The sequence below is a fragment of the Opisthocomus hoazin genome, chromosome 5, assembly GCF_030867145.1.
Source record: "Opisthocomus hoazin isolate bOpiHoa1 chromosome 5, bOpiHoa1.hap1, whole genome shotgun sequence".
Taxonomy (NCBI): Eukaryota; Metazoa; Chordata; class Aves; order Opisthocomiformes; family Opisthocomidae; genus Opisthocomus; species Opisthocomus hoazin.
In genome coordinates this window covers 13,859,559-13,883,776 of record NC_134418.1, presented here as the reverse complement: position 1 = coordinate 13,883,776, position 24,218 = coordinate 13,859,559, and the positions used below count along the sequence as shown (strand labels likewise).

Genomic DNA, 24,218 nt, shown 5'->3' with positions numbered 1-24,218 from the left:
TCAGCAGATGCCAGTCCAGTGCCTGGCCTGCCTTGCCCTGCACTTTTCTCCGCATCGCTTCAAAACATATTGGGGGTCAATGTGCACTGTAGGGTTGCTTTGAGTCTGGACATACTTGCTTCTTAGCCTGTGTGCTGAGTTCAGGGAATTGTTCTGTCTGTACCCTTATTCCCTAGCATTCACACTGAAATAAATGGACTGTGCAAAAGCTAACCCTTACTGGAAAAAAAAAAACCAAGCATGTACACTGATCCATGTAATGAATGCAGCAATTTTGGCTTTTGTAGATGCTGGATTTTCTGCAGCTGACAGAGAAGCAAGCTTGGAATTAATAAAACTGGATATCTCAAGAACGTTTCCTAATCTCTGTATATTCCAACAAGTAAGCAATGTTAACTTTTGTCTTGACTTCTGAGAGAAGTTAAATTTACTTAATCTCACCTGTCACTTGGTTGAAACAGCCCATTGAGTTCAAATCTGAAGGAGTAGACATCTTGAGAGGAAAAACTTCCTAAAGATTTTTGAGAACTATAAATAATCTGGAAAAGAGTAACCTCAAGGCACTATGCATTTGGAAGAGGCAAAGAAACAATCTGTTGGCTAATTATCATGTTTCATCTAGCCCAGTTCATGCCGGTTTTTGTCTGATGAAGTGATGCAGGTGAGTGTTTCCAAGTCAGTGAACCAGCACTGCTGGGTTGCAAATACACGGTAAGTGAGAGTGAGCACAGCTGAAGCAAGCAAGATTTGGTGGCCTTTTTTTTGGTTCCGTGCAAGACCAATTTAACTGGTATGTTTTTGGTGTGCTTTAATGACTCATTTTGATCAGGTATTTTGTCCTTCTGTACACAAATATCAGCAGCCCTGTAAAAAGTTTATATTGTGATAAATCAGTGGTTTGGGGTGAAAAACTTCTCCCTTTGGAAATTCTCAGCCATTTGCAGTACTTCGTGTAAGATATGGCAGCTGTTACTAGTCAACAATGTAAAATCCGTTTTAGCTATACATGTCATTCTGGATATGCTCTGTGTGTGTTACGGTGTATTGTTGTTGTTTTAGCTGTTTTCTTCATGGTTGAGTTCTGCCTCTAGTCTAGTAGACAATTAAGTATTTCTCATTAGTGTTCTGCTTTCTTGGCACTATTGTCAAAGTGTTGCTAAGGTGTAAAGAATTGCTTAGGCTTACGTTCCTCTTGTATAAGTGTTTAATTCGTAGTTGATGTATTGGGTGAACGATATGCATTTGTAAGAAATGTGGTGTGGAGGGCTGTTTCATGCTCTTAGAGACAAAATTATTTTGAAAGACTTGGGGCTGTTCAAAGCTGCATAGGGAAATAATCTGTTCTTCATCAGAAGTAATCGATACTGTCTGTAGCACTGAAGGGTTTTTAACATGTTATATACTCAGGTGTATTGTCTTGTTTTTGTTTAATTATAGGGTGGTCCTTACCATGACACGTTGCACAGTATTTTAGGAGCATATACTTGTTACAGACCTGATGTAGGCTATGTAAGTGAAGAATTTTTCTTTTTTTCAGGGGTGGGGAGGAAGAACTGTGAGGAGGGAGGATTGTGTTAATCAGTCCCTCGCAGACCACTGTTAAATGATTTTGTGAATACTTGTGGGGTTTCTGCGTGCTTTCTTCTATTCTAATACATGCTTGAGAAGTGTATGCAATGATTCTGTTGCTGGATTTAAGCTTTTTAAGAGGTGAAGTAATTGGAAAAGTCATAAGTAAATTATTTGTAGTGCTTGAAAATTGGAGACAAAAGAGAAGATGTACTTAAATTGGTCCTTTGAAGTACATACTGTTCTTAATGGCAATCTTACTGAGATTCTTCTGTAGTAGTGATTATGAGAGGACTCAGTGGGTTTCAGATACTTGATTTAGTCTTTTTTTCCAGAGCAGTGATATATGTATATAGGAGCTTATTCTTTATTCGGGAGCAGTTGTTTTAGAGAAGGCAAATGTAAAAAGATAGTGTTCCTGTTCTCTGTGCAGCATGTGATATGTGGCAAAAACTGCTGAACATGGCTGCTGGGAAACCAGAAACGGGGCAGGTGAGGTGGTGTGCTTCATTTGGCATGGAACCTGTTGTTGTGTTGGGAAGGAGCTTGTTCCTCAGGTTTGCGGGAGGGACTGTCACACCTTGGTCCATGTGACTCCGCAATGGTAGCGTTACACCCTCTGAGGGAGCGAGCTTTGCCTACGTTCAGCATTGATTCCGTAGTATACTTTGTAGAATAGTGCAACCAAGTCATGAGCTCATGGTAAATCGGCTAAGAGCTGAATGCTACTCACTGCTTGTCAACTGAGTCATTGCAGTTGGCTGTAACTGCTGGTAATTGATAGAAAAAGGAAAGAACAGGCTTTCTCTCCAGTGTCCTAGTCCAGCTTTCCACAAATCAGGGTATATATGACCCATCCCTGGGAGAAGAGGGATTATTTAGAAGCAGCTTATTCTTCAAAAAAATCTGTATTCTGCATATTTGAAAGTACTGTCATCCTAGCCTGTCTTAGGAGTTTTACTTAGAGTCTTTGAAAGGAGGCAACATGGGGGTCATTAGCTTCAATGCTCTGAACATTCAATACCAAAGGGTCACGTGGGTTAAAAAATCATGCCTTCCTGAACGTTTTGCAAAGTTCAGCAGCTCAGCAAGTGCATCAAACACTAGTGATTGTGAGGACAAAATGAGGCAGTATTCTTGGAAGAATACAGTTATTGCTGAGTGGTAACTTCACCGCTTCTCCTTTCTTCAGGTACAGGGGATGTCATTCATAGCAGCAGTATTGATCTTGAACTTGGATACTGCAGATGCCTTCATTGCTTTTTCTAACCTTTTAAATAAACCCTGTCAGATGGCATTTTTCCGTGTGGACCACGGCCTTGTAAGTATGCAAGAAAACTGTAATCAACATGTTGTAGGTATGTGTAGGGAAAGGTTTTTTTTAAAAAAAAAAAGGGCTCAGACGTTTGGAAAATTAGTCAGAAGTTATTTTAAAGCAACACGCTTGATAAACAAAAAAAACCCCAACACACACACTCCCCCCCTCAAAAAAACCCAAACTAAACTGAAACCCACCCCACTAACCTTTTTGAACAGGCAGGTGAATGAAATTGTTCGGCTGCTATTCTGTGGTGCTCAGAGAATAGTTATGAGAATGTTGCTGTAGGTGTTTTTCAAACTGAGCACTGTAGTTGAAAGCTGCAAACACCTTAATATTAGAAGAAATGTTTTGAAGGTGCTTTGTATCCCAGACTATTAGGTTGCTAAAAATAGACTGTTGCAGGGAGAACCAGATCTCCCATCTCCTGTTGTAGCAGCTGTGTTTGAAAAGGAGCCTGGGGCGATCAGATGAGCAGACCCCCTCCAGTTCTCAGTGGGAGCTGGTTCCGTGATTTTCTGTGCAGTCCCTAAAATTGCTTGTTAGCATGTACAATGGGCTACTTGTGTACCATAGCAAAATAAGATACATCTCCTGAAATGTGTTTTTAATTTACTTAAAAGATGGGGTTTTTTTTCTGTAAAACATATGGTATTCTTTCTTTCTCATTTATATTTTAACGCTATGAAAATAGGATCTGTTTCTCAGGAGTTCAAACAGGAGAAATAAAGTAAAGGATATGGATGACATCAGCAACAATCACTTTAGTTGCTTAAACAGGACACCAGGGTTCCTATCCGTATTTCCTGCTGGAAAAGCAGTATGTAATTCCCTGCTGCGGCCCCTGAATCTCTTCAGTTTTAAATGCCCACGGGGAGATGCACCACAGTGCAGACAGCATTGCTGGAAGCAGTATCGGTCATCTGCATTACTCTGCTCGGAAAAAGAGGACGTGTTCATGCATTCAGGCTGTAAATACAGTTCTTGTGAAGATGATTTGGAATTAAATTTGCTAGAATAAGATTTTTTTTTTTTATAGCTGGAATAGTGTTTTTTGGTATGCTCTTGGATAGTGCAGTTTAGTTCTGTTAGCCTTGCTAAATAGAGGCTACGTGATGAATGAATGCTTACACAAGAGTAGAGATGGTGATACATGAAATAATACTAACATACCGTGAAATTACAAAGCCATGATTAACACCACAAGGAAAGCTTTGTACCTAATATTTCAAGCAGAATAGTGACACATAAAGTGAGACAGTTGTGGCTTCCTGTGGTTAATATACTGATCTGCTGTGTAACCTCATATTTTTGTGTCAGTTTTACAGCTTAATAACCAAATGCTGATTTGTCTTAACATGCAATAAATTAATAAAATAAAAACAGCTTTAGTTAGTTGTGGAAACGATAGTCATTTATACTGATTTATCGTGACTTCTTTTGTTCATTACAGTTTTATTAAACTAGAATTAAGTACTGCTATGTAAATGTCTTGAGTGTTGGTTTGATCAAGATAAACATCTGAACTGCTATTGCATTTCTAATAAAGCTGCCTGCATTGCTATCAGTAGATGTGATTGTAGCAGTTATGTGTAAGATCCCTCCTCTACAGTACTTTTGAAAGGCTTCAGCAGAACTCTGTTACTGAGGTGCTAGCACGTAAATGGATCATTTTGGAAGTAGAACTGTGTTGCGTTACCTGCTTCCTTCTTTATACTCACAGCTCTTGCATGATGCTTGGATTTCATGCATTTAGAAATCCACGTGGGGCAGCTGTTTCAGTTGTACAGTTCTCTAAAGTGGATTTCTGGATTTGGGGTTTCGTGTTTGCCATGAAACTGTTTCTCAGTAACCGATGGTTCGGAGATTTTTATGTGACTTCATGTGGCTATATCTGTAGCGTACACCCGTCTCTGATTGGCTTTCAAGCCTTATACTCTTATTGACTACCAGGTTCAATTATTTATTTGCCACTGTTAATGAAGGCAGTCCACCATCTGTCACTTTATTCACATGAAACAGGAAAAAATTCTGTAAGGACATTAAAAAAACCTGGGAAACAAATCTGTCATGCTTTAAAAGGATTTCAGACAAAAGGCTCCAAAAGGCTTCTCTTTTCCCTTTACTGTCGTGGTGTTTTGGGGAGAAGCATGCTGATAGAACTCATACTTTGAAGGAATCACAGTCGTTCTTTATTGCTTTTTTGGGAATATTAAAATTACTGAAACATTCGAGGACTTTGCTTAACTTTTCTCCCTGTAGTATTAAGAGGATAGGGCAGGGGGTAGAGGGGAAGCTGAAAAGCTTTTTGGTTTTAACTCTTGGGTGGATCTGAAGATTTTCTTTTTCCATGCCCTCTGGTATGAAATTTGACCTGAATATTCAAATTGTAAAATAACATGAAAGTCTTCGTGTTAAAAGGAGTACAGTTCAGGAGTTACGGTATCACATGGGAGTTACAGTCTGTTTCTCTTGCATAGGTGCCTTGTCTTGATCTTTGGCTTTTCTGTGTGTCTGTTCCTCTTTGCAGTAGAAATGCTATTATGTAATTTTAAAACGTATGGTACAAAATAAGCTTTAGTATTAGAATATGATTTATGATTGGAGCCAACTGGACTGCACTCTTGCAGTGGACTATTGAATTATTTCTGTTTCATACTTCATTTTATAATCTGTTGGGCCTTGGATTTTATGCAGTGTAATATTAAATTACTGCCACAAGCATAAAGCACCATTCTGTTACCATAATTATTTTGAGAAATCAGCAAATAACTTCTCTCCTGCTGGTATTTTTCTTTCCAAAGGAAGCTGGCCAAGACCTGAAACAATAATTAGATTGTTTAGTATGAGAACAGTATATAGGATGGTTCTTAAACTATATGTGCTTGCAGGTGCTGTCCTTTACGTAAATGTTTAGCTCTTTATTGTACCATGGCATTCATATGATACTGTTTTTGAAGAGCATTAATCCAACAACAGATAATACATTTAAGCCTATTAATACAGCTAACTGCTTTTTTCTCCCCATTGTATTTTCCCAGATGTTGACTTACTTTGCCGCGTTTGAGGTATTCTTTGAAGAAAATCTGCCGAAGTTATTTGCTCACTTCAAAAAAAACAACTTAACTCCAGACATCTATCTTATTGATTGGTAAGACATCGAAAGTATAATTAATATGCATGCTAGTGTATAGCTCCATGTCAGTATTCGTGACAGAAGCTGGAGTGCTCTTACCTGGTTTAACATGCTGTTAAGATAAAGACTTTATCTTTTGTTCAGTACTGGAGTTTGTCAGTCCAAATCTCTCCCACATAGCTCTGTGATGTTTAACATTTTCCCAACCCATATTATTGTACTTTTGTTGAGTTTGAAGCTTATTTTGAAATACAGCTGTGTAGTAGTGTTTATCCAGACTTCGTGCATATTTGGATTGATCTTCTGAGAAAATGTGTTAGTTTTTTTACTTTATGAGTAGGTGTGTACCGGCGTGCATATCCAAACAGTATTGCTAGTCTTACATTTGAAAATTATAGTTTCTCCACTTGCACAGAACAGGAGAAGAGTAGTTAACACGTAGTGTTTCTGTCCGTATGACAAGGAGCTAGAAGCTACAGAAAAGCAAACACCTAGGCTTTTGGCAGGATGAATTACGACTCGGGGGCAGTGTGTCACTCATATGTTAGGTGGTCCCAGGTCCTGTTCAGAGGATCCCAGGACAGGTTGTTTAAAAACTGATCTTGACACAGTCCAATTGAATAGCTAAAGGGCATTAGCATGTTTTTAATTACTGCAGCTATTCTACTTGGCAGACAGGCAATTACAGTCTTTTTATTTGGGGAAACTGCCTTCCTTTTTAGTTCTAATGTAATTAGAACCTTTTTCCTTAGAGACGGAAAAAGATGAGGATCTTACTTGCACTCCTGCCAAATGTCAGTGCGGTATAAGACACTCCAGACTGAGTATTTGCATTTGTGCCTGTTATGCTTGGGTTCCGGGCAGCTAAAATGTCTCTTCTCAGCAAGACTTTGTTTGTCCATTTCAAGATGATACAAAATATTTTATTGTGAAAAATTGATTTGCACACAAATTGTTGACAACAACTCCTGTTCTCAGGTATCTGACTAGATACCTTCAGTGAAAGTTGGAATTCCCAGTTGTAAGAGCATTTTTTTCTGAGGTGAAGAAGTTATTATTTTGGAGAACATTTGTACTGTTAATGCAAGAAGTTTGAATGTATTCAAAATGTATTGAGTTTTCTTGGGATCATAGAGTTGCTCTGGGGTTTTGGAAGGGACCTCTGGAGATCATCTCGTCAAAACCCACTGCTCAGAGCTGGGTCAGCTAGAGCAGGTTGCTCAGGAGCATGTCCAATCAGGTTTTGAATGTCTCTGAGGATGGAGACTCTACAGCCTCTCCAGACAACGTGTTCCAGTGTTCAGCCACACGCACAGCAAAAAAGTTTTTTATTTCTTTAGGTTTAAATGGAATTTCGTGTATTTCCATTTGTGCCTATTGGGTCTTGTCCTTTCACTGGACACAGCTGAGAAGAGTCTGGCTCTGTCTTCTTTGTGCCCTTTTATCAAGTATTTTTACACATGTAGGTCCGAGCCATCTCTTCTCCTGCCTAAGCAGTTCCAGCTTGCTCAGCATCTCCCTGTGTATCAGATGCTCCAAGCTTTTAATTGTATTTGTGGCAAGCTGGACTTGCTCCTGTATATCTGTGTCTGTCTTGTACTGGGAAGCCCAGAGCTGCCTTGGCAGTGCCGAGTAGAGAGGAGGGATGGCCTGCCTTGGCCTGCTGGCAGTGCTGTTCCTAATGTAGCCCAGGAGTTTGTGGACATTCTTCACTGCAAAGGCATGTTGCTGGCTTCCATTCAACTTCACCGGGACCTCTGTGTCCTTTTCTGCAAAGCTGCTTTGCAGCCTGTTGGCTTCCCACAGGTATTGGTGCCTGGGCTTATTTCCTCACCAGGTGCAGGACTTGGCATTTCCCTTTGTTGCGCTTCATGAGACTCATATCGGTGCGTTTCTCCAGCGTCTCAAGGTCCCTACAGAGTGGTGTATGGACCACTCCTCCCAGTATCACCTGCAGACTTGATGGTACAGTCTTGACCCATCGTCCAGGTCCTTAATGAAGACATTTAAAAGTGTGATTTAAACTCCAAACCCTGGAGTACTCCTTTGCCAGTGGATTGCCTTGAAGGTGTGCTTCATGCCAGTAACGACAACCTTCTGAGCTTGACAGTTCCACCCAGTTTTCAGTCCACCTCGCTGTCCATTTATCTAGTCCATACTTCATCAGTTCATCAGCAAGGATTTGATGGGCTGCAGTGTAAAAAACCTTGCTGACATCAAGATAAACAACATCCATTGCTCTCCCCTCATCCACCAAGCCAGTCGTCTCGTGGAAGGCTGTCAGGTTGGAAGGCTATCAGGTTGGTCAGGCATGATTCTGCTTTCATAAATCCATTCTGACTTCTCCCAATCACCTTTTTGCCCATCCTATGTTTTGAAATGATCTCTAGGAATTTTTCTTCCCTTACTTTCCCAGGGATAGAGGCTGCTGACCAGCCTGTGGTTCCTGGATCCTATTTCCTGAAGATAGGAGTGACATTTGTTTTCTTCAAGCCCTCGGCAACCTCCCCTGATCCCTGGGACCTTTCAAAGACAATTGAGAGTGGTGTCACAAAGACACCAGTTAGTTTTTTCAGCACTCGCGTGTGTATCTCACCAGGTCCCATACACTTGTATATGCCCAATTTGTTTAAGTGTTCCCTAGCGTGATCTTCTTCCACCTAGGGTAGGGCTTCCTTGCATTAGGCTTTCCTGCTGGTTTGGAGGATCTGGGATTCCTGAAGGCAGGTCTTCTTAGTAAAGGCCGAGATGAAGAAGGTAGTGAGTACTACAGCATTCTGCATGTACTTTGTCACTAGGTTCCCTGCCCTGTTCAGCAACAGGCTTGTGTTTTCTTGAGTCTGTCTTCCTGCTGATGTGCCTGTGGAAAGCCCTTCTCATTGTACTTAATATCCATTGCCAGATTCAGCTCCAGATGGGCTTTGACTTTCCTAGTCCCTCCCTTGCATACTTAGACAATGTCTCTCTATTTCTCCAGGGCCATCTCCCCCTTCTTCAGCCTCTTGTATGCTTCCTTTTTATATTGGAGTTGTGTCAGGAGGTTCTTGTTCATCCATGCAGGCTTCCTGCTGTCTTTGCTTGAGTTTCCTTCATGTTCACATGCCTCTTGCACAGAGGATAGCATAACATGGGCTTTGTTTGACTTGGCTTTTACACTGGGATTAAATTTTAATGCAACAGGAGTAGAGGAATGAGGAGATCTGTAATGGATAGGCTCATTTCTCCGAACATTTGGTGGGAGAAATACCTTTGGAAGGATTTTTGTGTCTGAAGGCTGAGAATTTAAAGCTGAACTAGATCTATGCACAGAGCAGGAAGATGCGAGAAAAAATTGTGGGATAGGATAGAAGGGAAGAAAGAGGGCAGGGACTGGTATGCTCAATGATAAGAGGAAAGGTGTTGAAATTACATTGCCTCAGACAATGTTGTGGAAAAAATCAGAATAGGAAGACTAAATGTGCTGGAGAAGAAACGGATAGACAACACTAAAATCACCAGGTTATCATCTTTTTAATGTATTACTAGTTTAATATGATGCTGTCATAAATAAGGTGATTTTTTTTATGTAGGAGAGACTAAAACCGAGTGTCTTCATGGTACAAGTGTGTTAATATCACTCTGTTGTCTAGCTTTGAGCTTTACGTTGTAAAGGAGAAATCTTGAGGAACAACACCAGAAACTGGAGATTTAGAAAAAGACGGTTTTGACAAAAGGTTGAAGGTTTACATTCCCCTCAGCAATTTTGCTTTTATAGACTAGTCTTTATTGTGTTTTTTTGAGTAAACGTTTACGTGATTAGTTGTTCTCTCTTAGCACATTTATATGTTAAATAAAAAAAAGAAAAAAATGACTGACTTAGGAGCAAAGAGCTGAAGTGTTGAAGTCTGAGTGTGTGGGGCACATCGAAAACCCCTTTTGTTCCTTGTGTGGGTATTGTTAAGAGCACTTGAAAGAAACTTTTGTCAGGAGTGCTTATGGCTGGTGCTTCTCAAGGCCTTTGTACAATGGACTGACAACCCTTAGTATTTCCTGTTGGCTACCTGCATCCATATTAAAGCAGTTTATTCCAAGGGCGATTTACTGTGTTCCTCCCCATCCGCAGAGAGCCACAACACTATGATCTTGCACAGGAATGTGGACTAGTTGAGGCAATCCTGCCCAATCCTGTATTAAACTTCTTTCACTCTTGTCTTGAGCTAGACAGCTTGTCCCGCTCTGTGTTTAATTTTCTTAGACAGTGGACCTGGTATTTAACTGTGTAAGATTTAGGTATAATACTTAAATGTGTGTGTATGTGTATATAAATATATGTATACATGTGTGTGTGCATACATATATATATACTTTCTACTTTAAAATACTTTGATAGGAAGCAGATTTAAAATCTTTTTTGGTTTTGTTTTTTTAAATGGCCACTGGAAACTTAGCAAATTGGACTTTATATGTGCTGTCCTTCCATTACTTCCTGGAAGTAATACAGAAAAGATGTAAGGGAAAGTCAGGCGGACCTGTGTTCTCGCAAGTGAGCAACAATTTAACTAAGGACTTTGGAAAATGTTATTTGTAAAGTTGCCTGTGGCTGATGGCAGACAGTCCATTTGGTGTAGTACAAAAACTGCTCCATTAAAAAAGAGCTGTTTCCGGAAAGATAAGAATGTGGTTTCAGTGTGTTTAAAGTCAGGGAAGAATATGGTACGGCGTGGCTCTGAATAGACAGACCTTTTGGCTGTAGGTAGAAATCTCTATGAAACAGCCTTGTTCTAACAACATTACTTTTATTTAAATGTTTGTTTGTTCTGTGCTCCAGAGGGATGCCTGCTGCTGTTCCGGTGGCTGGCATGGTGACTGCGCAGGCATTTGTGCCGTAACTCTCGGCTCAGTAGCCAGCGCTGCGTGGACCAGTTGCTGGGAAACCCTCCTGCTCCTGCCACAGTTACGGTGGAATCAACCAGTCTCCTTTGTGCTGCTTCCTGTAACCAGTGCCGCAGGGAACAGCAGTAGAATCGGTGTGCTGAAATCATTTGTTGAAGGGATACCTTCCAAGAAAAAGAAACGCTGTGCATATAGATGTGCCCTGCTACGGAGGTGGTGTGATGCCGCCTGGGGTTTTCTTGGGGCTGGTAGAGGATTTAGGGAGGGGAACCCCCTTGACAGTTCAGTTCCACCACTGCCTTCTCTGATGGCAAAGCGCCAAGGACTTAAAAGTTTAATTAAAAGGTATGGTGGCATGATTATGAGTGGATATCTGCCAGAAGTAAGGCATGTCTTTTTAAAAGGACCCATGTGCTTCAAGCCCAAACTTCAACTGATAAATCTCATGGTAAGAATTCAAAAGCTAGACAGGTTTTTACTGTTTTTGAGGAATACAAAGGGAATCGAGTGCGAGAGGGGTGTGAAGAGCAACGTACAGTCAAATTCACAGAGAATAGGTGGGAGATCGTGTGCCTGAATAGCCCAGTTTTGGCCTCTCGGCTGTCAGCTGATGTACCACAGGCTCTTGTGAGCAGAGCAGAATGTGGATTTGCAAAGGACACACGCCGTCTGTTTATGGCTGCTGCTGCTGTACAAACACCTCTGTATCCCTACTCGGAAAAATGATTTTGGCAATAATTACAGCCAGGGGCTTTGTTTGTACGGATGGGTGGATCAGTGGTTCTGTGGTGCATTGACGGTGATTGTTCTCTGAACACTGACTTTATATTGACGCCATTTGCCTGTTATGATAAAGGTCCAAGCTACTTTGTGTGGACGTTTGTAGTGGGCACTTCCAGTCAAGTATTTATAAGCTTGCTATCCATTACATTAAGAAAAACATAGTCCATATCATGCCAGTAACTCTCCACTGCCCTAAAACATGAAGCTCAAGATCACGCTTTAAATGCATGCTTCCTTTTCAAAGAAAAAACAGGCTGTAATTCTGTCCAGAGGTTTCTTGTGACATCCTGATTTTTTGAATTGGGGTTGTTACTGGACTCAATAAGATCACAGTCTTCAGCCCAATTTACAGTGTGGTCATCCTTATGTCACTGCAAGTTACGGTGGAATCAGGTGAAACACTGCATTGCCTTGTTGTACTCCTAGGCGAGAGCGCAGGGCTTTTTGGGTGCTTCTGACTGGTTGGAAATCGCTCAGGAACTCGCATGGTGTTTGTGTTACGTTGGTACGCGTCAGAATGCAGTCAGATTTGCTGAGTGATCAGAAGTTGCTTGCTTGCAGTCAGTATTGTGTAATACATAATACTTTTTCTTTCCCTTATAAGAAACTAAGTAGAAGCTTCTAATTTTTTTTTAAATGTCATGATTTGTAAATTGTACTAAATAAACTGTTACCAACAAGCTTATTGCAATAACTCTGAAGGTGCTAATGAGAACAGAGATACCACTGTGCAACAGAGTAATGCATGAACACTTAGAAAGATGCAATCTTTGTCTCAAAGCGCATGTAGTTGAAATTGATTCAAAATGTAACAACTAAACATTAGTACCAGGATGAAGGAGGGAGAATCCAAGAACAAATTTAAAAGCTGAATTAGGTCATGGGTTTCTGCAGCTGAACTCAGAAGTTGCAGAAATGTTTTTGTGCTGTTAGACATGGGAAAAGAACGTGTAGTGCAAGAATATGGAAGATCTGATTTGCATCAGTGTTGTTGTGCATGAGTTGTCAATCCAAAATGTGGCATACCTGTCTTCAGTGCTGTTGCTAATGATATTTATGAAGACTTTGTAATTAAAAAATAAAGAAAAGAGGAAAAAAAAAAGAAGGAAAGAAAGAAAACACAGAGCCTATGATTATCATGGTAATACTACATTGCTTTCTTGATAACGTTATGGTCGTGTGCTTTCCCTGTGAGTAGCAAACCAGCCAGGATTTCATGTGTCTGCCTCGAAGTACGGTTTTGTCGTAAGCGGGGCTGGGAGGAGAAGATGCATCTGGTACTTCAGTTCGTCCTGCTTCCAAACAGATAGCAGCCGGCAGCCTGCTTTCACGGTACTCTGATGCTGGCCACCTCTGTGCTAGTCAGCTGTGTTGCCTGCACCTGGGACTTCCAGTGAGTTGGAAGAGCTGCAGGCAGCAATTGTCCTCTGGTACAGCGAGAGCAGATCATGGGCAAGCAGTGTGCTAGTGCTGCCGAGAGCTGCTGCTGTAATCCCTTTAGTGTAGCAGCTGCTTTATTACTATAATAAATTTCAGCTGGCTTCAGACCAGTAGCTCAGGTGTCTAATAAAAAATGTCTTTCAGTAGGAACTGTTTGAAGGGAGCAAATGCTGTCTGCATTCTTAGCAGTAATGATTCCTACTGTTGTTTCATTGCTTATTCTAGAGGGCCCAGTCTCTGTTCTTGGAGCATTTTAATTCCATGCTAGTATTAATGAAAGTTAATTGCCTTGCAAATTTCCTGCAAATTGCTCTTTCTTACAAATTCTGAAGAGATCAATGTCAAATACCTTATTTGATGTGACAGCTTTTTTGATGCAAGTAAATCTTTTCCTGCAAGAAGTAGTATTATAATAAATAGTTCTGACTGTTTCTTCTGACAGTTAATTTTCTTCATAGTTGCAGATTTCATACACATGGGTTATGCAGGTTAAGTCTGAATCATGACAGAATAACAGCTTTTGTGAATAAAAACAGATGACAAGAATAGACAGTTACTTCTCTTTAACCAGGACTAGTTTCTGGCTGAGTGTTTGCCTGCTGGTGACCAGGAAAGGACTCAGCTGAATTGCTTCCTATTACACCGCTCTTTTTAAATGGAAAAGCTGTTACTGTTTCCTGTGCATGTGTGTATGGACAAAAAGCCATAATTCTTCTGTGTAAGTATTCTGTAGCAAGACATTGTTATATGGCATGTGACTGTACAAGAATGTTGAAAGAGCATAAAAATCCGCAACGCATGATCAGCCAGTAACCCAGAGAGGGGGCTTGTGTCATGCTATGCGTACACATTCACGTATGTATGTAAATACATATATGAACAGTAGTGGGGTTTTGTCACCCTAGACTGTGCCTCTTACATGCTTATTTTTATATTTCTAATTCGCTTTTTGGAGAACAGAATTTAAATGAACTCTACTTGTTACGAAACCATCACAATGAGATGTAAAAATAGAAGAACAGTGAAATCCTAAGGATCCTAAACCTGCAGTTTACTTGTCACTTGAATTTGTGCAAATGGTTTAGTCTCATCTTGATGCTTGTAAAATGAATATACCTTCCCATTTTCCTAAAGTGCACTGATTCATAGAGAAGCAGGATACTTGATGACACAGCATTCAAATAATCTTGCATAGCAAAAAGTAGATACTGCAGAAAACCTTTGATTATTAGAATATGCTGTGAAAATAGATTCATTCATATTCTATACCTATATAAATGTGTGTATATGTATCTGCTGCATTGTATTTTTAATGTAAACCGTAATTTCCTAGATAAAAAAGTGGAGAGGATAGGGAGGAGTCTTAAAACACAAGAGAATGACTGTTCGATTCAGCATACTTGAAAAGAAACTGTGTTAAAAGATGTGGACAGGTTTTATTTAAATTTGAGGCTCTGCTGACCTCTGCCGGAGAAAGAATTATTTGCAGTTTTACAGAAATGTTTTATGCAGTGCATCTGTGGAGAAATGTTCTCTCTCTAAATTCTGAAGGAAAAAATCGCTGTAACTCTCTTTGCTTACACACTATAATGTGATTCAAGGAAATTTAATTCTCTTCACTTGCTGTTATGACCTTGTTAGTGGCAATGAGAACTGCTCTGCTTTGTAGCGAAGTGTTGGGTAGAGGAGGGAGTAGGGAGCATCTTCTCATTCCTGGCTGCCAGCATTTTGGTGAAGGAAAAAATGTTCTCTTGGCAGTTAATAAAGATGCAGTTTTAGTAACTGGGAAGAGGTTCTTGCTTCTGCTGTTGCTGTTACTCTTTGGGGATCACATCCATTCAAGCATGCCGAGCCACCATCTTATCACAGCTATCTGTGCATTCTTTTTGGACATCTTGTGTGTTTCTCTCAACTCACTAGAGTTTAAACTGATCTTCCCTCCAAAACTCATGCTGTTATTACTGTACCAGTCCATCAAGCCTGGAACACAGAGTTAATTTTACACATCTCCTTCATCTGATCCACAAAATTCCCTTTGCAGTATGTCTTAAGGTTCAGCTTTTTGTGTTCTCACAGCGAAAACAGCATCAATCCTCAACTCTGAAGTAATGATTAAATACGCCTGTGATTGTACCTGTGGCCAGTGCATGTCCATCATAAAACCATGTATATTGTTTCTTTTGGTGTGATCTGAGAAAATAGAACTTGGAGACCCAGCCTGATAGCAAGATCCCTTAACTGTTGTACAGTTTTATGTTGTTTCATATATTGCTGTGCAGCAACTAATAGAAGTACTTTCGAAATAAAAACGTATTCAGATGCAAATATTTGAGAAGCTCAAACTTTAATATTCAGTCTGTATACTTCTGTAAGTATCCATGACATTTTTCTTGTGCAGTAACTCTGAATATTTTATTCTGTTTTTCAGGATATTCACATTGTACAGCAAATCTTTGCCACTAGACTTGGCATGTCGTGTCTGGGATGTGTTCTGCCGTGATGGAGAAGAGTTCTTATTCCGTACAGCCCTGGGAATATTAAAACTTTTTGAAGATATTTTGACCAAAATGGACTTCATTCATATAGCCCAGTTTTTAACAAAGCTACCAGAGGACTTGCCTTCAGAAGAATTCTTCACATCTATTGCTGCCATTCAGATGCAAAGTAGAAACAAAAAGTGGGCTCAGGTAAAAGAGGATGTTGATCTTTCATAACAGATGATTGTACTGTACTCATGAAAATGGGGTTTGGCAAGGTCTGGAAGAATGTTTTAGCAGAACTAGTGTTTGATTTACAGGTAGGTAGGGCTACGTAGCTCACTCCATGCTTCTGATTTACATTGAGGTGAGTGCATTCCCTGAGCTTTTTCTCCTTTGGGATGGGCAAGCTCAGCCAACATTCAAAATTGAAATGTTGGGTGGAGTTGATGAAGTAAAGTATCATATGACTTTTTAAACTTATTAATTACGAAGGCTGCTAGTGGCATTCCAACTTGATATTTAAAAGCAGAGGTTCACTCTTCAGGAGAAGACAATTTGTCAGGACACAGAATCATACAGTCATTATCTTAGTATCCTTGAGGACCTAGCTTGCCTAATTTGGGGCTGTAAAGAAGTGACTACATCTCTTGACATCTTCATTGGAATTTAGCACTGAAGCCTTTACTTAAAAAATTGTAGTCTCATCACTGATTCCAACTAAATTCCAGCTTAAGGAAAAAAGATGGAAGTGTCATCTGAATGTGGAAATTAAGTGGCTGTAACAGCCATCATGCTGGAGAGTTAGGTCAAATGTACTCCATAGCACTTGGAGTGTAAGCTCCATTTTTTTGTTTCCTTCAAAGCAGTAATACAGCTTGCTTCATGAAATATGCCGTATTAGAGCTCTGCCCTGTTTAGCCATTCTTTTTTTCAGTGAAACTGAAAGATGTAGTTAAACATAGTGGTTATGGGAGTTTATGGTTCTTTCCTGGAGTAACAGTCGGTCTGTAGATGGGGGACACTGCCAGCTTGCTGTTTGAGATGAGAATTTCTAACCTGCGCAGTAGGATTAGATTGTAGCCTTCTGAGCCTGATCTTGTGCATAGGGGGGAACACAACCTGTGCTGCCTGGCTGGGAGCAGCACGCTGCCAGCATTTCCTCCCTGACGCGGCTTGCATCGCTGCTTATTTTGCATTTACCTTCTGGTCTTGGTCATGAGTTGCTAGTACAGATCCAGCTTTGTTTCTACCCTTACGAACATTTTTCAGCCAACGATGTCTCTACAAGTAGTCTCCCAGTCTTGTTCCTTGTTCAGATGGTTCACTTTCTATGAACATGTCTTGTGTGGATGAGGATCAAGTACCAAACCAGTTCTCAGCCTACTGCTGCTTCCTTTGCAGAGAAGAGGAGATAGTGGTCCTGTTCTGCCAAGCAACCCAAGTAAGAGGCTTGCTTAGCCAGTGGTTTTCAGTCTTTGACACCTATGAAGGTTTAGTGATGGTTATTGCAACAGGAGGAAGACTTCAAAGTAACCTAGCCCAAGCAGTCTTCCTCGGTCTCTTCATCAGCTTCATTCTGACCATGCTGGAACTTCCAATTGTTTTCACTTGTGGCAAACTGAAGAAAAAAATGCTGTTGAACTGTGGTGCAGACAAAACACAGCACACTGCAGGGTTGGTGTTGGCTGACCTCTTACCTGTCTTGACTTCTGCACCAACTGACTTTCTTCACCAGGTAATTCCATTGCTGAGTAAGTTTCCATCAGGAAAGCCTCTTCGCTCTCTAGCATGCCATCCTTTTCCAAGCCAGAAGTGAGTAGGGGCTACGAGTTTGCTCACATCATGTACTCCTCAGTTGCTGTGGTACCACTGTTGCAACCAGCCTAGAAACATTAGCAACAAAAATTGTGTGGGATTATGTTTTCTGTTACTAAGATGCTAGCTGTGATGAGCTCTTACCTCTGTTCAGGTTTTTAAAGTTCACCAGGATGAGTTTGGACTCAGAAACCTGAACTTTGCAGTTCTAGGGCAGACAGGCTTTTGGTAGTGTGTGACTTGGTTGCACAGGTGGACTCAGCAGTGCTGGGGCTGTGGCAGCTTGAGAAGTCTGGCTGCAGTCGGGATGCTCCCTAGCTGGGTAATTATTTCTGACTGTTGTTTTTGTAGGAGTTAGATGGTTTGCTGTAGGGAAATACCTTTTCAACATAGCAAAATGAATGTCCGCTGTGGTGGATGTGCTACCTTTAAGATAAACTCTAGGTGGACTGGCTGACCAGGGGCGCTAGTTCCCAGAAGATGTGGAGAGAAAAGATGCTTAGAAAAGTGGGTTTTGTGTTCCCATCTCTAGTATCATCTCGTTTGGTTACAATAACTGCACTGCATAAGCAAGCAGTGGAGCTTGAGGTACTACTACTTTGTAGGAGTATGTTTGGTCAAATTCAGCTGCATATCTCAGCAGGAGGTGTATTTGGCACTCAGAAAAAACACCCACTTACGGAACCTTTCATCTTGCTTGTACCATGGTAGTTATGGTCCTGGTATCCTGTGGGTCACTTTCTGGTGCAGTGATGTATGTAGGATCTCATCTAAAATCTTATGGACAGCTTATGAATCCGGATCCCATGGTCCTGGTTCCCTCATCAGACGTGTTGGTGTGTGTTTTGTATCTCGCTCCATTTTCCTTCGATCACTGACCATGTGATCAGGAAACTAAAGACTGAAAGGAGTCCTGGTAAATCACAGGCACGGCACTTCTGGTAACAAGGACTCTGGTGATCAGTAGGAAACCTGCGAGCTCTGTTTTTCTTCTGGAATTACCTACAGAGAACTCCAGAGCCCTGTGCCAGTACAGCCGTAGCCTGAAATGTGAGTGGCTGTCATTACACCCAGTGCTTCCTCATCAACAGCGAAGAAATGGCGATGGTAGAACAGGCTACACTGTTGGCTTAGCCTATCTGTGATGTGTACGTTTCAAATCGTAGCTCCACAAAGTTTTCCAAATAACTAAAGAATCTGAGCTGTGTTAGTTGGCTTAATGTCTGTGCTTTTCTGGGTCAGTATTTTGGTGTCATTCTCTGGTTCCTTAAAAAGGTTAATTTTTCTCCACCAAGGACATTGTTACTATGGCACTTAAAATGCTCATAAGCCCGTTTGACTGAGTAGCTGTTGATTTACCCTGACTCTCTGTGAAGAGGACCTCACTGAAATCTTTCCAGTTCTAGAAAGTGCTGAACAGCCAGCCAGCTGTGGCCCTGTTCAGACCCGTGCTGAACTCCTTTGTCACAGCAGCTATGGGTGCTTTTGCACTGAAGCATAGGTGGTGTTGAGTGATTGCCCTGTGAGTGGTTGAGCCCCACCTCCTGTTAATTCTGATGCTGCAGGGGTATGTCTGAAGCCAGCCAGGGAGAGAAGAGAAGGTCGCGTACTCGCGACTGCAATGCTTTGAGGTTAGGTGTCCCTCGGTACATTCAGTTCCACAGTGATTCTTAGGGGTGCTGCTGGACTTCTTCAGCAGAGAGTAACTATAGGGCATGGAGCATGCTGTGCAGCATGAGAAACTGGCTGTTACTGTGCCCCCTGCACGAGGGCTAACAAACCAGAGTTATGTATCGGATATTAGGAAATACAAATTTTCAGTGTGAATGCAAATGCGGACTTCTTGCTTCAGAAACAGATGTAAGCAGACCCGGAGACAGTGACGTGCTCTGAACGAGCACCAGTCAGCACCAAGGTAACTCTGGCCTGAACTCCTAAATAATGTCATACTCCTCTGGCTGCTCACTTGCTGTGTTTTGAGACAGTCGATTTATCTTGAGAATTATAACTACCCCTCTAGCAGTCTCCTTTAATAGTGCTAGACTTGTGTAATCTGGATAAGAATCTTATGTCCGGGCTTTGAAGGTGTGTGTTGGGAGGAGACTGAGTTTAAACCTTTGTTAAAATCCATTTGTATCTACCCCGGTACAAGAACGAACATACGGGAGAGGTCTCTATCAGTGGAGAGGTTCTCTAAATTTAATTACATTTAATAGTTAAAATAGTATTACTCAGAGACAATTAAATTGGAAACTCTTCAGACAGTGATTTATTGAGTTACTGTTAATCTAATACTTTTTTCTCTCTCATTCCTTGAAATGTCTAGATACTGGCTGCTCTGCAGAAGGATAACCGGGAAATGGAAAAAGGAAGTCCTTCACTCAAACGTTAAAGTGATGGTTGCCTACAGTGACTCATGGGGAAAGAGCTAAAGCGGCAAAAGTATTTGGGGCTGTTTGACATGTATGAACCTGCAAATGAAAGTGTTACTTCAAAGTTTTGTTTCGTAGTAGGATAGTCTTAAAGGGGGAGAGGAAAAAAGAGGAGGGAGGCGGGAAAAAAGGAAGGAAGGAAATAGGGGTTAAGACCCTTATAAATGAAACCTAGGCTTCGCCTTACACTTATAGTGGAACGAGCATTTGCTGTGGACAGCGTTACACATTCTGTGCTTCTGATGAGGGCAGTGAAACTAAACAATATTAAGGTTTTTTTTTAAGAATTTTTTTTTCCCTTTGATGTTTTAAAAGACTGGGCATTCAGCAATGTCAGTTGCTTTGAAAGCTATTCCCCAGTTTCATTCTGAGGCGGGGTGTATTTTCCATACCCGTAACAGTAATTGGATCTGGATTTTAAATAACTGGTGCTGGAATTTATAGTTAAAAGATGTAAGGACCATTTCTTTAGAAATGCTTCTTGTTGTGTAGGCTGTGGGTCCCATTTACCAAAGAAATCATGTAGACATAGAACTACATTCCGTTCTTTAATAAGAAAAGGTTAAGTAGAAAGTAAACTTGGATGAGAAGTCATGCTAGCAGCGCGAACCCAGTTATTCTTCAAGATGCCTTGGAAATATGTTTCGCATCTGAATGCAGATGGAAGAAGTTCCATTAATCAGACTAGATTCCAGACTCACCCAGGAGGTTTCTAGTATTCAGCTGGCATCATTTCCCAGTCATACTCCCTTTCCTCTGTTTCACCACAGGGTCACGTACTACTCAGTGTGTGTTTGCACGTCTCCCTCTTGTGGGGCAGTGCCCTTCTGGGGTGTTCTGCCTACCAGCTACTTACTCCTGTGCTGCCCCTCCAGTCACACTGATGAAACTGTGGGCTGAGCAGATAAATTGAGAAGTGGTTAAAAGCAATTTTTATAGTTACTTCAAACCCAGCTCTGCTCACTGGCAAAAGTGAGGAGGAAGGGTCTAGGGGACAAGTTACATTAAGCCAGTGTTGCTGCTGAAAAGAGGAGTTTCTGTGGGATCTCCTGAAGCTGCTGCTGCTGCAGTGGGAAAGCTGGTCTGTATATAGTGACAAGTGAAAGAAGTTTACTGGGGAATGTGCCAGACGAATACTGTCAGGGTAAGTACAAGCTGTCATTTCCTAGCATTATATCCAGCCTCTAATACATGGGAGCAAGTTACAGCGATAGCAAACTGCGCGTGCATAATTCTGTTACACAGCTTAGATGCTCTTTGCATTCAGATGAATGTTGAGCTGTAAATCATGAGTGCCTCTGATTTACAAGAGTGTTTATTGCGTAGTGCGTAGTATCAAATCTATTTTATAAATAATGACGATCACTGAAAAGGGAAACTAACTGAAACAATATTTGTGTTAACTGTAAACAGGCATTACTAAATCCTCTAGCTGTATGGGCAGTGGTTTCCCAATGCTGTTCAGTCTGTCTTATGCTGGCATTGTCTGAATAAAAAAATGAGAATAATAGTTGCACACTGCTCAACATATAATGTAAAGGACTGGGACATAATCAAAATACTGTCCTTTATCATACAAGCATTGTTTCTGCAAGGGATAGTTTGATTGTAATATTAAAAAGAGCGAGAGGAGGATTCTCTGGTAAGTGAGGACTCGTAATCACTTTGGAAGGCGTGTAATGCAAACGCAGCTCACAAGTCTGATACCTTATTGGCCTCTTTTCCTGTCCACGTTGTGTACCTGGCGTAATGGATGTGGGTCTTTGTTGGCCATCTTAATTCCTCCGTAAGACTCCTTCTAGGTCATCACTTACTGAGAATAGACATCAAGATGTTGATATGAAACGCATGTTAATTCTCCCAGAATTTGTACAGCTTTGGTCCTTCAGTGATCGGTACTTGTATGCTACATTGCTTTGAAGTGCAATAGAAAGCTGGAAGGTCAGTAAGTGTTTTTTAATATTGCTTTTTCTATTACTACAACAAATATGCCTTTCCATGAAGAATATGAGAGGCCTACCATCTGAAACATTTGCACTATGCTTTTAAAGGGTTTATTAAACACAGAGACAACTTTTTCCTCAGTATACATTTTTAGGTGGTACTGTAACTGGCTTTGATTTAAGTCTTCATTGCAACTAGATTTGTATTTCCTTTCAAAGCAAGTCTACGAGTGTGGCTCATCCGTCTGGTTAAAATGCGTTCTTTAGCTGCTAGGTACTTCTGCAGCCATTGACAGCCTGCCCTCCTTTTTCTCATCTCAGTAAGATGTTGAATGTAACAGTGAAAACGGGCATAGTTGTGGGGAAAAAGGCCTGCTGCAAGACTTGTGCACTGTTTGTTACTTGCAAATGTAACTATTTTGTTCTGTGATTTGATCTTTCTGTTCTTAGAAGATGTATATATTTTCTAAATAATTTCTTTGTGTATATAAGGTGTGTTCTTTAATGAAGAAAAGCAATGCAATAAGGAGCTTTGCACAGTTCGTTTTCAAACAAGATACATTTGGAAAAAAAAAAATATCACCTGCCTAAAGATGCAATTGTCTCAACTTCTCAGTAACTTGATTTGACGGTAACGCTTGAATTTTGATAAAAACAGAGGTGAGTAGCAAGGGCATAGCATTACTTGCCACTGAGCTTTTTAAGTTTCTTGCAGCATACCAAATCTTTTAATTAGCTATTAAGGAAGATTTCTGTAACAAATTCAGGGATTGCATTAAAAATCTTGACAATTTTACTGTTCAGGTGCTCGAGAGTATCTGTAACAAGATGCATGAGATTTTCTTTCATTGGTCACGTGTCCCCATTAAGCAAACTTTGTTTTTTCTTCATGGATTTAAGGAAAAATAAAAATGCTGCAATACATCAGAAGCCTGCAACTACCACTGTACACGCGGCAGATTAGAGAAACCAGAAAACTTAACCAGGTTTGGAATTCTGTACGACCTGCACTTTATAATAAAGCCGTTTTGCAACTTCAATCAGCAATCTATCATTTATGTTATTTCATTTAGTTAAGAATTTCATTTTGAAATAAAAAGGTACATTGTAACAGCTTATTTTTTAATGTTTTAAAAACTAGAATGACATGTAGAGAACTTGCTACATCCCTTGTACATTGTTTAAATTGGTTTTATGTAGTTACCAAGTTTGTTTTGTTTAGATATGTGTATCCAACTGGAACTTTTTTCAACTGTAAATATATGGTTTTGTTAAATAAAGTCATGTAAAGTTATCTTAATCACCTATTGTCAGTGTAATTCAGAAATTAAAACTTCAAGTACCTGTCTGTTTTTTCACAGGCTCCTGCAGCAGTTTTTGTCTAAAATCAGGACTTTGGTACGTTTGAGTATTGCAGGTGGAGGATTTTTTTGGTGATGCTTTCCTAGTTCTCATGTTAAAATACACAGTATATTGCATTTGACATTTAGAAGAATGGATACTTACGGTGCCCCTGGTTTAATCCATTTCATGTGCCTTTCTCTGGACTAGAGATCTGATTAGTTTATTATGAAAAATAGATGTAAATGCATCTTTGAGATGCGCAGAACTCAGAAATGCTTGAATACCTTATCCTTTCTTTGTTTTAAGGGAAGAAATCTTGGTTTTGTGCAAGTTTCATAATGACAAGGCATTTTTGTGCTCAGTTTAAGGCAGTTTTAAAATTCTTACATAGGCATAACTTCAGAGATAACAGTGGAGAAGCTTCCTGTTGCTCACTGAGCTGAAGAGAGGTTAAAGCACCAAATAAAGGATAGATAAAAGCAGGGGAGAGAAGACAGTACCTGTGCCACAGGAGTACATGGGGAATGCAGCCAAGACTTGGCTGCTGCAGTTCTAGTTTCTGCAGTAAACACGACTCTTGCTTCCTTGTACTGAGGTATCCTATGGTTTCATTTGCTGGATCAGAATGTAAAATCAGAAATGCTTTATATAAGCCTGTACCAATGTGATACCGATAGAGCTTTATATTGTATAGATTACAGGTGTTGCACAAAACTGTTCAAAACTAGATTTGCTTTTCCAGAACTCTTTTCCCAGTATGAATTCCAGTCTGTTTGAAGAGAAGTGAGAGACTTTCCTGCATGCCAGCACATGAGATTAGGAGGTAAAAGGACACTTGTCTTTGCTGCTTCGTGACGGAATGTTGTCTTCCTGTATATATAGGAGGAAAATGGAGGAATCTTTGATCTTCATCCTCAGGGTGCTTTGGAGGGCCAGGGTAGCGGTGGGTTATCTCAACAACCCAGCGCTAAGAAAAAAAAGTTCTGGAGATGATGTGTGAAGTTTGAGCAAATGCCTTAGTAGTGTTTGTTGCGGTGGAAATACTCAGTTTGGGAATGTGCTCTCAGGCTCATTTGCATCCTGAAT

General features: G+C 40.6%; 1 protein-coding gene across 2 annotated transcripts in view; it reads left to right on the top strand.

Annotated features, from left to right (window-relative positions):
* TBC1D14 (TBC1 domain family member 14) overlaps positions 1-23,140 on the top strand; it is a 73,931-nt gene extending 50,791 nt beyond the window's left edge. For both annotated transcript variants that reach the window (XM_075420464.1, XM_075420463.1), the window contains exons 9-14: positions 288-382; positions 1,438-1,509; positions 2,762-2,890; positions 5,929-6,038; positions 15,547-15,805; positions 19,740-23,140. In XM_075420464.1, coding sequence (XP_075276579.1) covers positions 288-382; positions 1,438-1,509; positions 2,762-2,890; positions 5,929-6,038; positions 15,547-15,805; positions 19,740-19,805 — 731 coding nt within the window. In that variant the 3' untranslated portion in view covers positions 19,806-23,140. The remainder of the gene's footprint in view (positions 1-287; positions 383-1,437; positions 1,510-2,761; positions 2,891-5,928; positions 6,039-15,546; positions 15,806-19,739) is intronic.
* The last annotated feature ends 1,078 nt before the right edge of the window (positions 23,141-24,218 follow it).